We start from the raw sequence: 13667 nt of genomic DNA on the forward strand, positions 1-13667 counted from the left end.
CATTTCCTTTCTCTATTTCTTTTTTTCTATGTACTTAAAATTAGTGTGTTGCGTTAATAAAAAAAAAAAAGTAAAAATTACACCCCCTAATAAATATCAAGATGTGTGTTATTAAGGGTGCTAAACAGCATAATATTCCATTATTTTTTTCACAGTTAATAATATATATGTAACAATTCATTCAATAATTACTATTTTTAACTCATGTTCAGATTTAATACTCCTCATATTTACAATTAAAGAAAATAATAGTGAGTTTACAATAGATTTAGTTTCGTTTGAATGAAAATCACTTGAATCAACTAGTCTTTCAAACTCATTTATTATAACATACTTTATTTTAAAATTCTTAAATAATTCATGTATTCTAAGCATTATTTCAATAATCGATATTTTTCCACTACCATTTATACAACTAGACAATTTATCCGAATACTTAATTATAACATTGTCAGTATACTTTAGATCATATAAATACCTTATATCCTTCCTAATATGTTTTTCAAATTCCCTACCAACTATTAGTAATATTTCCTTATTATCTTCATCACTTATTATGTCAGATTTAATATTTTTATCTGAACCGTCTGTGTTTTCTTTTGAATTTTGCAAATTTTTGTTAGCTAAAATATGTTCACAATAGTTCAATAACCAGTCACATTTTCTCTCGTAGTCTACATCTTCATTAAACTTCAATATTAAAACATTACTATAGCCTAATTTATATGCTTTTAACAAATTTGATATTGGTTCGTTTTTACCATTATCTTTAGTTACAAAAAATTCACTTACTAAAAAGTCAACATCCTGTATTTCTTCATCGGTTAATTCAAATTTCATCTATTAACTCAAGTGATACTCTACTTTTTTATTACGTTTGTTGTTAGGTTAATGCAGATTGGAATTTTTTCGTTCGTGATCCCGCCCCTTTTTGGTTATTTTCTCTTTTTGCTATTCTTTCATGTTTATATGTACAATTTTGTTAAAAATAATTATATTGTCCAATTTTAATTTATTAATAAATTTTTAGTTTGAAAACGACATTTTATCCATGACTTTTGATAGAAACCTTGCAATTATTGCAGATATAGTCCTCGTTGAAATCACTATTAAAAAATACCTCCCCTGGATTGTTGGCGTAAATAATTGCCAAATTACCCATAATAATGTAATTACCGTATAATTTTTCCATTTCTGTTTAATATTATTAAAAAAACTAGTCTATTTTATCCTTATAACTTTGTTTTGTTTAATCTTACCTTTGAACTTCTGTTAATTATATTGAAAATGATAATAATTAAAAGTAAAAACGAGAATAGAGCATTGACAATAATTCCAGATAGCAACAATGAATACTTTTTAATCTTTTAAAATCATCATATTTAAACAGTGGAATAATCGAAATTTTTATTAGCAATACCAAAAATACATCAACTTTATTAATAAACTCACCATATTTTGTTTAATTATGCTGTAAACTATATTAGTCAATGAAGGCATTACTGCAATTTCAAATAATAGACTCATAGTAAAAAATATATAAAAGTATATTTCATGTTTGAAATAAATGAGCTTTAATTGATCTATTGTAACCGAATTTAAGTTCCACATTTCAGAAAAAGGATTGTTCTCTATTTTAAACGTCATAAATTTGTCCAATTCGTGTGGTACTCCTAACATTTATTTCATCAGGTTAATCAACAAAAATTTATTAAGTTTATATATTGGAGCTTACCTATTTTAGAAGTACCATCTGGTTGTTTTATTAAAATTGGTTCAATCTCTTCTATTATCATTTTTCAACTAATTTATTCAATTCACTTTTAAATTAAATTAAATTCAACTCAGGATTTGATAAGCAAACTAAATTAATTAATTTAGGTTATACTGTTATTTTTGATTGAGATTTATTTCATGAGTAACTGAAATGTGATTATTTAAAATAAAGTACACGTCATTATCCACATGTCATGTATGCATGCATGCATTGGTAGATATGATTGTTATTAAAAGCCTGATAGCTTTTCAATGAAGATCAAAACAATAGAGCTAAATCCACTCATGAACACAGGCTCTTGAGAAGGTTATAGATTGTTTTTCTATAATAGAATGAACAAGAAAAAAACATTTGGAACATAAAATTAAAAACAAAAATTAAATCTATTTTATTATATATAATTGAGAATGTCACCTTTATTTAGTAAAACTACTCACCTTTATGTGGTAAAATATAACAACACTCCTTACACCAGATTAAGGGATAGTTAATTTCGATTAAATGTCCTTTGGAGACTTGACATCCAATATTGGCGCACTAAAAAGAATCAATGTGGCATGTCCAAATATTAAAGAAAATGAATGAAAAGGAGTAAACATTAAGAAAAAGAAATTATAAAAAGTGAAAACACATGGTAGATCTATGGTTTATTGTATTGTGAGTACATTTAGAGTAATCTTCAAGTATAAATATTGACTCTAGCTTAATTGAATTAAATTGATTAACATGATTAGAAGATCTAAAAAGATTTTCAAGTGTTAAAAAGAAAACAATCAAATGATTCGAATAAAAACTTATTAAGAATAAGATTTATTAGGAAAATTAAGGTTTTTAACAATGGAAAATTCTCAGGAATGCACTGACTATTCTGAAAATGTTAGTATTAATTCTATTGTAAATATGCAGGCAAAAAACAAGAGTGAAGTAAGTGATGTATCGATATACGACAGCAATTTTTCAGGTTCTTCATTAAAAAGTTGCAATTCAACCCCTAAATTCACTCCAAGTAATAAACAATTAAGTAATGTAAATAGAATCTCTGATGAAAAATCACTAATAAGAAAAAAAATAAATAAGAATGAAATAAGTGAATTAAAAAAAATAGAATTAGGGTTTGTAAAAGAAATGGATTTTGCAAAAATAAATTTGTCTGAACCTAGAAATAAGAACGAAGCTAGTGTTCCAACAAAAAATAGTGTCATATCACTATTAAATTTGGAGATATTAACGGAAACAATAAATATTGACTCAAAAGGCCTTGAACATACAGAAACACCTTTAATAGAGGAGATAATAACAATGATTGATAAAATAAGTAAGAATATTCCGGGTTCAGAACTAAGTAAAAATAAGTTTTCAACTGAGTATTACAAGAAATGGTTTTTAGAATACAATACAGTTGCTAATAAAATAACAAATACTTATAGCAAAGGAAATGAAATAATGAAAGCTGAATATTATCAAAAATTAAACAACGAAAGTCTTAAAATAATAAGGTCGTTAATATATTACTATTCTAATTTGACTGAGTTTTACAACAGAGAAAGAAAAAATAATAAAAAGCAGTATAACAATAATATTATTTTAAAAAAAGATAATATTAAACTTTCGCATTTATTAAAAAGTGTTGAAAATAATAAAGTAAAAATAAGAGATGATATAAAAAAAACAATAAGTAATCAAGAATTTATACAAATATATGATTGTGATATTGTCAGAAAAGTAAGTGTACAAATTAGTACTGATGAAAATAATGAAGTTTCAATATCAAATATGGATAATGATTTATCTGTTAATTTAGCAAGAATAGATTCAATAAACGAAGTTAGTATGCTTCGGACTGGAAGACACCAGGATGCACACAACTACAGGGAAGGTATATTGAAAATAACACAGGAATATAATGGTTTGTATGATCGCACTAGAAATGAATACATTGAAAGACTGATTGAAAAGCAAAAAGACCACGATATGGAAATAAAATTAATATTATCAAGTCATAAAGAGGACATAGACAAAATGAACGAATACTTTATCGAAGAAAAGAGGAAAATAACTGAAGTTCATGATAAACAGCTAAATGAATTGTTACAAGAGACCAAAAGAAAAATGGATACATTAAAATCAGATCACTCACTTGAGCTAAGATTAGTTCAACAAAAATACAATCAGATGATAAGTGATAATGAAAAAGAAAAAAATAGTTCTATACAAGCTTTTAAAATAAAGTTTGAGCACATATTAATTGATATGGAAAGTAATAAAAATAGAGAGATACTAAATTTACAGATCAAATATGAGGATAAAATAAATGAATTAAAAGAGTATTACAAAAATATAATAAATGACCTCGAACTGGAATTACAGAGGAAGGAATTGCTTTATCAAGATGAAAAGAAAATGATTGTTGATGAGTTCGTTTCCGCACACAAAAGAGAAATAGAACAGATAAGAACTCAATCATCTATTAGTGAGCTAAGTAAATCTGGTGATCTATATTATACGGAAAAAGATACACTATTAAGCAACAACTTAGATGAGACTTCCATTTCTGAAAAAACTGAGGAACTAGATCGATCTAGAAATATCGACAACAATAATATTAAATACAAAGAAATAAGTAAAAGATTAGATAATATAACCCTAAGAAGCAGTGCAATCGGGTTAATTAGCGAGAAAAGTGACATTAATCATGATAACACTGCAAATTTTGGCAAGACAATGACAACCACAACTGCTAGTACAAATACCCTCACCACATTGTCTTCTTCATCTGCTATACCATCTAACAATATATTTATTAATGATTGACTTATAATGAATACAAGTGAAATCTTTATATTAATAAATTAGGCGGGATCATAGGCGCCATGCTATCCTCGCACAATAAATATGTGGGCCTTCTTTTACGTTAATCACAAAGTAAATTTATCAAAAAGTAGTTTTGAAGTTATAAAATTAAGTGAGGTTTTTCTTTTTTTTTAGAGAATATAAATATAAACCAACTACTTCAAGTTACACATTATTGAGGTATATCTGAATATATACATAGGCACGTACATACTTTTCATATAGTTGTAATATTGCTTGTTACTTCATAGTGAAGGTGGTTAGATTTAAACATTAATTGGGATTTGAATTAATTATAGATAATGTCAAGTTCATCACAACCAGGCGGTGAAGCACCAAATACAATTACGAAAGCTGCAGATTTGTCAATGGAAGGTACCACGGGAGAGCAAGATTTTGATCAAAGAGGGTCAAACACCCAGTCATCCTCAATATCGTCTTTCTCATCAATAAAGGACGGTGTACAAGATTGTATTATCACATCAATAAATTCTGTATTAGACCAATCAACAGAATATAACGCATCTGAGGTGACAACATGGGTAGATTCAATAACCAGTCAGTGTCTGGAAAATTTGCGTAAATTGAGCGAGAAATTTAAATATATTGTAAGTGTAATTGTATTGCAAAGAAGCCCAGCAGGTTTCCATTTATTCACAACTTGTTATTGGGACCAAGCAAATGATGGTAGCGTGACACACCGTTGGGATAATAAAAATTTGCATTGTGTAGTAGTAGTATATGGAGTGGCATATTGAGTTTGTGTCATTATTTTAAACGAAGTTATGAACTAAGAATTAATGTTGTTTCATATTATTTCATTAATATTATTCACTGTAGATTTCATTCTTGTTTTTCATTAGCATTAATGCCCTATTTATTAATACAGTTTTATTAGGATCAGTGTTAAATTCAAATTCTTCACTAGCTTTCGGTTTTTTTTCATTATATTTCGCTCGTTTTTTTTCACTAATTCTTTTGCTGTAATTAACATCATCGGTTTTTGATATATTTCTTTTTTTACTCAGTGCATTAATGTGATTGTTTTTCTTATCAATGGGTGTTTTGGAGACTTTATTTGCGTTTTTCTTATTGTTAGTACTCGTTTTGCTGTCACTGTCAATGCTCATTTTTTCTTTAAATGAAATAACACCATCTAGATATTTAATATGACCAATAATTTTGTTTGGCTGTTCATTTATTCCAAATGAAGAAGCGACGTGTCCAAGATGAAGCTTTTTGATTGAGAATATCTTAGAAAACTCTTTATCATAACTTAAATAAGAACGAATATATGCAATATATGCCCTTCTGGCCTTATTTAACAATTCATTATTAGTGTCGCTTGGAGTTAAAGTAATTATTTTGTTGATTATAGAATAATAAAAACCTGATATATCATCAATTTTGACAGTATTGTAGTTATTTAACATCAAGCCTTCCCATATAGTAGATTCACTTAATATGACCATCTTTTCCTTTTTGGCTATATTATATGAATTAAGAATGTCTAGATATCCTTCCTCAGAAGGCCTTAAAAAAATAATTCCAGTGCCCCTATCTCCCATTCTAGCAGTTCTTCCAACTCTGTGAATATACTCCTCAATTGTTTGGGGGGGATCTAGTTGAATGACAGTGTCAATCTTTGGGAAATTAAGACCTCTACTAGCAACATCCGAGGTAATTAACACACCTCCGTTTTTGTTATTTTCAAATGAATTCAGTTGTCCTATTCTGTCATCTCTATTCATATGTCCGTGTAACATAAAAATTGGTGGTTGGTTAAATGATTTATCATTTCTTATAATCGATTCACTACTATTCTTAGTTTTAATTTTTTCATCACAAAAGTCACTTTCATCTTCATCAAATATTGTATTCTTAAAAATATATTTACCAAAAAAACTCTCAAATACCTGAACTAAACGAGTGTTATCACTTACCCAGTTATTACCTTTGTTTTTCAGAAAATTGTTATTATCGGATCTCTTTTTCTCTTTCCTGTCTCCACTAATATAGTCGGAGTCGGAAAGCGTTATTTCGTTTTTAAAGTCTAAATCAGAGTCTTCATCTTGATAATCCCTATACCCCCTATACTTTACTTTTTTGTTTTTAATATCTGTAGAATTTAAATCGTTTCTACTAATCCCTAAATCTTTGTTGTCTATGCTCTTTTTGTAGCTTTCCAAATCCTTGATTGAATTCTTAACGTTTATTCCGCCCCTAATTAATTTTTCAGATGGCCATCTAATACTTTGTAATAGTGAAAAATAGAATTCAACAACCTGTGTACTAGAAACAAATACCACTGTCCTCTTTCCTGCTACAGTTCTTGATAACAGCAAAGATATTAGTGCAGGTATCTTAAATTTGTCATTTATAATTACACATTCCTGTCTCAAATTTACTGGTACTGAAAACAGTCCTTTTCTTTGACAGCTATCTTCGCCTAAATTCGTTTGAAGTGCCTTGTTCTCTTCATACTCAGCCTCGTAGTTTATTTCCTTATATTGGTCCATAATAAGCCACTCTGGATTATTCTTAAGGGAATACCTGGCTAAATCCTCTACAGGTTTAGATAACGTTGCCGAAACCAAAATCACCTTAATGTTGATATCTTTTTTCTCTTCCTTTTTTATTGTAACATTTAGATGAATGTTAGTTCTTTCATTTGAGTCGTCAGCCAGTAAGCTCCCAATTGCATATTTATTTCTTGAATTCATTATAAATTGGTATATCTTTTTGTATGATGACAAAAAGCCTTCTTCCAAAAGTCTATCTGCTTCATCTACTATCAGAGAGGACAGGTTTGAAATATTAAAACTACTTGTGGAATCAATATGATCCAAAATTCTTCCAGGGGTTCCACCCAGTATTGTTATTCCTTTTCTCAAGCGTGCCTTTTCACTCTTTCTCTTTTCACCCCCGGATATGCTCCCAACTACACACCAAGACATTTTTTTCATTATTTTACCAGCAGTTTCCATTGTTTGCATGCACAGTTCTCTTGTAGGAGTTAAAATCAGAATTATTGTACCGTCGCTTCTTTTTATTTGTGTAGCCGTATCTCTATTCAGTAAACTGTACTGTATCGCAGGAACCAGAAAACATATTGTCTTTCCTGTTCCTGTTGGTGCTCTTAGCAAAATATCTCCGCCATTTAGTATCTTCGGAATGACTATGTCCTGTACTCTCGTCATCCTTACATATCCCAAATCCTCCAGCTGAACCACTAGTTTCCTATTTAACTCCTTTATTTCAGAAAATGTTTTGCAGTATATTGAGTCATCATTGTTCTCGGCCTCACTCTCATCATTGTTTTTATCTGGAAAATAAATCAAGTCTTCGTTCATATTTCCTCTGATTCCACTTTTTTTAAATACATTACACTTGTTTATTTTTTCTGTCACTTTAATACCTAACCTAAATGTCACCTTTTACTAATTGCAATTTGCCGCCAAAGCGACGCATTAATACTAAAACCGGTGCTTTGCATTAAAATGCGATGGAATAAACACTGTTTTATTAGATTTTAATATAACTGAATCATAACCTTATCTCTTGGAAATTGTTTTTGCTTGGCAACTTTAGGTTTTCTGTTACAAATTCGCCATTTTATCCTTAGCAACAGTATTTAGAAATATTGTTGACGGTTTCACAATTTGCATGCTTGAACTTAATTGTTACTTATGAACAATATTTCTGATGTATTTCAAGAAGGATTAATAACAAAAACAAGCAAGTGGCTGTTTAATACTACATTAAACACATCATGTTGTCGTATTTTCCTTTATTAATTAATAAGGCTCAATAAACAACGACTCATTTCATTTAAAAACAAAAGCTTTAATTAGTTTGAAAAACCTTTTAAAAGCTGAGTCCTAACTGAGACAACCTGTTTCAGCCTTCTGGTGTGTATATTCACAAAATGAAGGGACTGAAATTTTTGATTCTTACATTCTAATATTTGAATAAAAAAAGCGTTAAATTATAAAATGGCGGACATGATACAAATATTTAAATGTTGCACATTTAAAAAAGGAAAAAAAATTATTCCAACAATATTTCAAAAATGGCGTACAAAAGTAAATTAAAAGACCAAAATGGATTTATTTTACTTACAAAATCCGGCATAGACGGCAAGGTCGTGATGAGATTAATTGTGTCACTGGGAAATGAATTAATGAATTTTATTCAAAGTCATTATAATAATAGGCATGAAGATAAAACAAATGAGAGAATAATATTAACAATGAACAGAAAGTCTGAAGAAATAATAAGCTCTTTTAATAAGAGAGTCTCTTTGAATTTGAAGAAGCAATTTGAAGACTTTATAAAAAATTTATTTGATAAAAACGTTTCTTTACAAGTTTCTCTAACAATAACTAAAAATGGCAAATCTGTCGGTGATATATCTCTAAAAGATCTATTAGAATCAGATCAGTATTTTGTTGGCAACCTAGATTTTAATTTAAACAAGGTCAGCAAAACCTTTTGCTTTGAGATAATAAAAAATGTTAATATAATTGAGAACGTGACTTTGAGAAACGAAATGAGGTTAGGATTTCCTGTAGTGCCTTCATTGTCATTCCATAAGGGAACTGAAAGTGATTTCAGTTACAAATGGTACCTACAAAACCACATTCCTCAGAATAAAATGAAGCTTGAACTACTTCAAACCCTTCCGGAAAATATAATAGAAATAGATGAAGGTTTGGTATGTGGAATGAATTTAGAGAATATAAAAGACAGCGACAACATTAAAAGCATAACTAAAAATATTGAACATTATTCCCTGATATTAAGAATAGTAGACAACTTTCTTGACTCCCCAATATTCGATACAATATATAGATTCAATAAAATAAACTCTCCCTTAAAAAGATCTTGGCGTGACCTTAGAGTTGAATATTTCAAAAGGGATGACAATATTGGGACCGAAAATTACAAAAACAGACTTAGGATAGTAACATTCAATATTTTGTCTGAATTCTTTGCTCAAACTGAAAAGGCTTTGGGTGAAATGTATCCCAACTGTCCAATTTATGCTTTGCAGCCAAATTACAGAAGGAGCATTTTAGCAAAAGAGTTAACTGACTTAGAGTTTGATATTATTTGCATGCAAGAGGTTCAACTATCATTATACAATTCTTTTCTTAAGACATTACTGGAGAACAAGGGCTACAAAGGAGTATTCCATAATGAATATGGCAGTGTTTCCACATTTTATAGGGAAGATATATTTGAATTATTAGAAACTAAAGCTTTTTTATTTAGAGATTTACTTAAAGAAAATTACACTTATTTGACCGAAGTGATTGATGTTAAATGGCCAGATTTTACTCAGAAATTTCTGAAAAATATATCTACAGTTTACCAAATAACCATTTTAAGACATATTAACTCAGGTATTATTTACATAATTGGAAACACTCATTTGTACTATCACAAGTATGGTGGCCACATCAGAATAATACAAGTTAAATTATTTATGGACTTAATTGATTATTTCACTAGTAACATTAAGCATAAGTATTCAAACATAGATGTTATCCCATTCATTATGGGTGATTTTAATACCTTGCCTTTTTCAGACGCTAGGATGTTGCTTATTAATGGGAGGATATCTAGCAAATCCATAGACTGGCTACATTCTCAAGTTCATATTAATGAGGACTTACTTGCATGTTTTGAAAACAACACACCTGAAAAATTAACTAATAACGGTGATTTCGGATTAGACATTCAAATTCCTAATAATTGTGTCGATCTTTTTAATATTAATATTGATGATAAATACGATAGTATTACTATTTTGGCAAAAGATGGAGAAAAAAGAATTAAAAATGACGATTCTGTTAGTTTTGATGAAAGTTTGTACTATCCTTTCACTAACAAGGTAAATGGCTTTTCAGGGCAACTTGACTATATTTATTTGATAGAACAGGACAACATAATGGAAAAATACCAGATTCATATTAATAAATATTTAAGTTATATAAATGAAGATGTTTTGGCTCCTATAAATACACTACCTAATCCAGTATATTCTTCAGACCATATTTCCGTTGGTATTGATATTACATTCAGAAAAAAAGGAGAAAACAACTAATAAGCTTTTTTTATTAATAACAAGAAAACTAATACCAAAAAAAAAGTTTTACAATAGTAGTATTTATTTATTATTTATAAATTAAAGTGTGCATTTATTTTGTTGCTACTAGTAAATAATGTGTGAAGGAGTAAAAATTAAGATAATTAAAAAAAAGAAAAACATGTTATAACTATGTTTTTCTTCATATAAAATTTTTAACCTATATATTACTGTTATTTCTTTCTAAGTCAGAAAAATGGAAAACTCTAGAAAACCTGTTGTATTGGAAAAAATTCATCTTGAATCCAGAAAAGTATTTTCTACAAATAACAGAAGAATTAATATTGAAGAGAGAAAAAATGAATTAAGGCCAATTAAAGAAACGCATTTGAAAAGGTATTCTTTTTACGATAGAAGAAATAAGCTTTTTTGCGAAATCCCTCCACATCCAAAGAAAATATTAATACCTATATTTGAAAACCAAATGATATTTGTAAGTGGAGTTATATTAACGCTGTTACACAAAGATGTAATTAGCAACACCAAAAAAAATATGATTGATTTCATAATTATAAGATCTTTGTTTTGCATATTCGTGTTATTGTTTCAACTATTGGAATTGTATATATTAAAAAGAAGAGTTAGAAATTACTCGACTGAAATGGATTTGACTCACAATGGTCTTGAGAAAATGTTTAACTTATCAACAAAAAGCAAGAAACTACTATTTTTATGGATGTTGATATCAGGAATAATTACTGTTTCACAACCTGTTACTGAAATGCTAATTAATATTAAAACAATCTCTTCTTTCCAGTTATTTACTCCATTAATAACAGTTTTAATTTTTTTAGTTTTAACATCTAAATTTAACAAGGAAAAAAAGGTTAAAATACTTAAAAAAAATACATTTAACGAAATATTTAGTGCTGATAAATCTGAAATTGGTAAATTAATAAACAATGAAATAGAAAACCACAACATCATTACTAGAAATATTACCGATAATTATATAACAAAGCGACAATTATTGGTGGTTTTTTTGATATTTACGTCTTTGTTAATCGCAAATCCAGACAAAATTGTGGTAAATATTTACAGTGGTAATAACATAAGTTTTATTAAAATAGGAACACTTATTGCTCTAATCTTGCCTTGTCTACACGACATAGTATTTCATTTAGTATGCATAAAAATAACTGACGAATTTCAATTAAATACCAATGATAAGAACTACACTTTTAAAGATATAGAAAGAAGAATATGCAATGTTTATATACATATATTTATGACATTGGGTCAAATATTTATTGTGTTTCCTATTTGTCTGTTAATAAGATTTTTACTTTACAGGATATTTGATGGAGAAATAAATGCAGGTAAAAATGAGAGTTTATACTTTGTTTTAGAGACTATTTTGGCTTCAATATTTCACATTAGTAATAAAGAAGCACTTGCAATCATTTTTTCTGCAATATCAATGATTGGGATTTATAACAGATACAAAATAAACAATGCGGAAACTTACGGTATTGTAGGATTAGTCACAATTCAGGGATTCCAAACACTTTTAAGTACTTCCATGAGACACAATATTCCCTTATGGATAGGAAGTAATATAATCAGTCTCATTATATCAGTTTTATCCATTTTTATTCTTAAATTACATGAAATGGATATAATATTTAAAATAACTTTATTATACAATAGATGGTTTGTTATATACAAAACCGAACCAATTGACAGTCGTGAATACGTTTCTGAGGAAGATTACAAAAAGTATTACAAAACGAATATTAGAATAATTGGAGGAAGCTTTGACTTAAATTCAAAGAATAATAGTAATTTAATGGACAATGTTTCGGAAAATGGATTAGAAACAGAGAATCTATTAAAGAGTAAACATTTTGACGACAATACATTTTTTTCTAAACAATTAAACGTTGAAAAAATATTAACAAATAAAAACTATATGAATACCCCTGTGAACTCGGCAAAAGTATTGTTATTGCAAGAATAGTATATATAAACTTACTTTATTTGATTACTAAATATCTATTCCTTATTAGCTACAACTATATATTTGAATATTATATACATACTAAAATCCAATTTAGGCATTACTTTCTTGTTTAAAAATTATATACACTTTTTTTTTCGTTTTATCTATGTCAAATATTTTATTATAATTGATTTACTTCTATCTATGACCCATTGTTGGCATTAATATTGGAACAAATGAATAATCCTGACTGTCAACGTCAGAACTTTCTTCGTCTAAACTTTCGTTTTTCAAATAACTTTCTATTGCATGATTTTTATTCTTAGTTTGATGAAAGCTTAACATTAAATTATCTAAATCTATAATATAATCAATCATTATCCTTATGGTTTGCATATTGTTTTCAATGCCATTGTCACCCAGATTATTAATTGGATTATCAATTTTTATAACTACTCGTATAGACTTGAAGTATTGGACCTTGTCTTTAATCATCGAAGAACCCAATAAACTCAGTCTTGAGCTGTCATCGATTTTACTGTTTTTACCTATTAAAAAGCAGTTCAAGTTGTGTAATTGCACTGGAATTCCTTCATGAATTATGTACATTTTTTTTAACTTTGCCATAACATTGTCCGACATATTATTAAATCTAAGAACAATGTGTGATTGTGTCTCAAATTGGCTAATTCCATCGAAATTCACATCTATATAATATGGAAGTAGTACTTTTGTTGACTCTTCTCTAATATTAAATTTTTCGTAGTAATCCTGAGTTGGAGTTATGTGCTTAATCTCTCCACTTTTGCTTGTGTAATTACATTCATAAACCCCACATAACATTAAATCCTTATTATCTCGGCTCATTAATGCTTTCAGATCATTAATATTGTGTGCATAAATACATATATGTATATATATATATATATTTTTTTTTTTTTTCA

At 28.1% G+C, this 13667-nt stretch overlaps 8 protein-coding genes across 8 annotated transcripts; 4 read left to right on the top strand and 4 right to left on the bottom strand.

Annotated features, from left to right (window-relative positions):
• Positions 1-177: 177 nt before the first annotated feature.
• On the bottom strand, positions 178-840 carry FG386_002387 (uncharacterized protein; the record flags this gene model as incomplete). The annotated part of the gene is made up of 1 exon (XM_067341749.1): positions 178-840. One exon carries the CDS (start codon positions 838-840, stop codon positions 178-180), a length of 663 nt encoding a protein of 220 aa, XP_067199028.1.
• Positions 841-1026: 186 nt separating this feature from the next.
• FG386_002388 (uncharacterized protein) lies at positions 1027-1796 on the bottom strand (the record flags this gene model as incomplete). Its single annotated transcript, XM_067341750.1, has 4 exons — positions 1027-1194; positions 1260-1364; positions 1453-1673; positions 1736-1796. The coding sequence occupies 4 exons, from the start codon at positions 1794-1796 to the stop codon at positions 1027-1029; spliced, it is 555 nt and encodes a 184-aa protein (XP_067199029.1).
• Positions 1797-2614: 818 nt separating this feature from the next.
• On the top strand, positions 2615-4588 carry FG386_002389 (uncharacterized protein; the record flags this gene model as incomplete). Its single annotated transcript, XM_067341751.1, has 1 exon — positions 2615-4588. One exon carries the CDS (start codon positions 2615-2617, stop codon positions 4586-4588), a length of 1974 nt encoding a protein of 657 aa, XP_067199030.1.
• A 341-nt stretch (positions 4589-4929) lies between these two features.
• FG386_002390 (dynein light chain tctex1) lies at positions 4930-5385 on the top strand (the record flags this gene model as incomplete). The annotated part of the gene is made up of 1 exon (XM_067341752.1): positions 4930-5385. One exon carries the CDS (start codon positions 4930-4932, stop codon positions 5383-5385), a length of 456 nt encoding a protein of 151 aa, XP_067199031.1.
• Positions 5386-5454: 69 nt separating this feature from the next.
• FG386_002391 (uncharacterized protein) lies at positions 5455-7980 on the bottom strand (the record flags this gene model as incomplete). Its single annotated transcript, XM_067341753.1, has 1 exon — positions 5455-7980. One exon carries the CDS (start codon positions 7978-7980, stop codon positions 5455-5457), a length of 2526 nt encoding a protein of 841 aa, XP_067199032.1.
• A 719-nt stretch (positions 7981-8699) lies between these two features.
• On the top strand, positions 8700-10739 carry FG386_002392 (uncharacterized protein; the record flags this gene model as incomplete). The annotated part of the gene is made up of 1 exon (XM_067341754.1): positions 8700-10739. One exon carries the CDS (start codon positions 8700-8702, stop codon positions 10737-10739), a length of 2040 nt encoding a protein of 679 aa, XP_067199033.1.
• A 238-nt stretch (positions 10740-10977) lies between these two features.
• Positions 10978-12741, top strand: FG386_002393 (uncharacterized protein; the record flags this gene model as incomplete). The annotated part of the gene is made up of 1 exon (XM_067341755.1): positions 10978-12741. One exon carries the CDS (start codon positions 10978-10980, stop codon positions 12739-12741), a length of 1764 nt encoding a protein of 587 aa, XP_067199034.1.
• A 180-nt stretch (positions 12742-12921) lies between these two features.
• FG386_002394 (uncharacterized protein) lies at positions 12922-13590 on the bottom strand (the record flags this gene model as incomplete). Its single annotated transcript, XM_067341756.1, has 1 exon — positions 12922-13590. One exon carries the CDS (start codon positions 13588-13590, stop codon positions 12922-12924), a length of 669 nt encoding a protein of 222 aa, XP_067199035.1.
• Between the last annotated feature and the right edge of the window lie 77 nt (positions 13591-13667).

This window comes from Cryptosporidium ryanae, assembly GCF_009792415.1.
Source record: "Cryptosporidium ryanae isolate 45019 chromosome Unknown contig_41, whole genome shotgun sequence".
In the NCBI taxonomy this organism is placed as follows: domain Eukaryota; phylum Apicomplexa; class Conoidasida; order Eucoccidiorida; family Cryptosporidiidae; genus Cryptosporidium; species Cryptosporidium ryanae.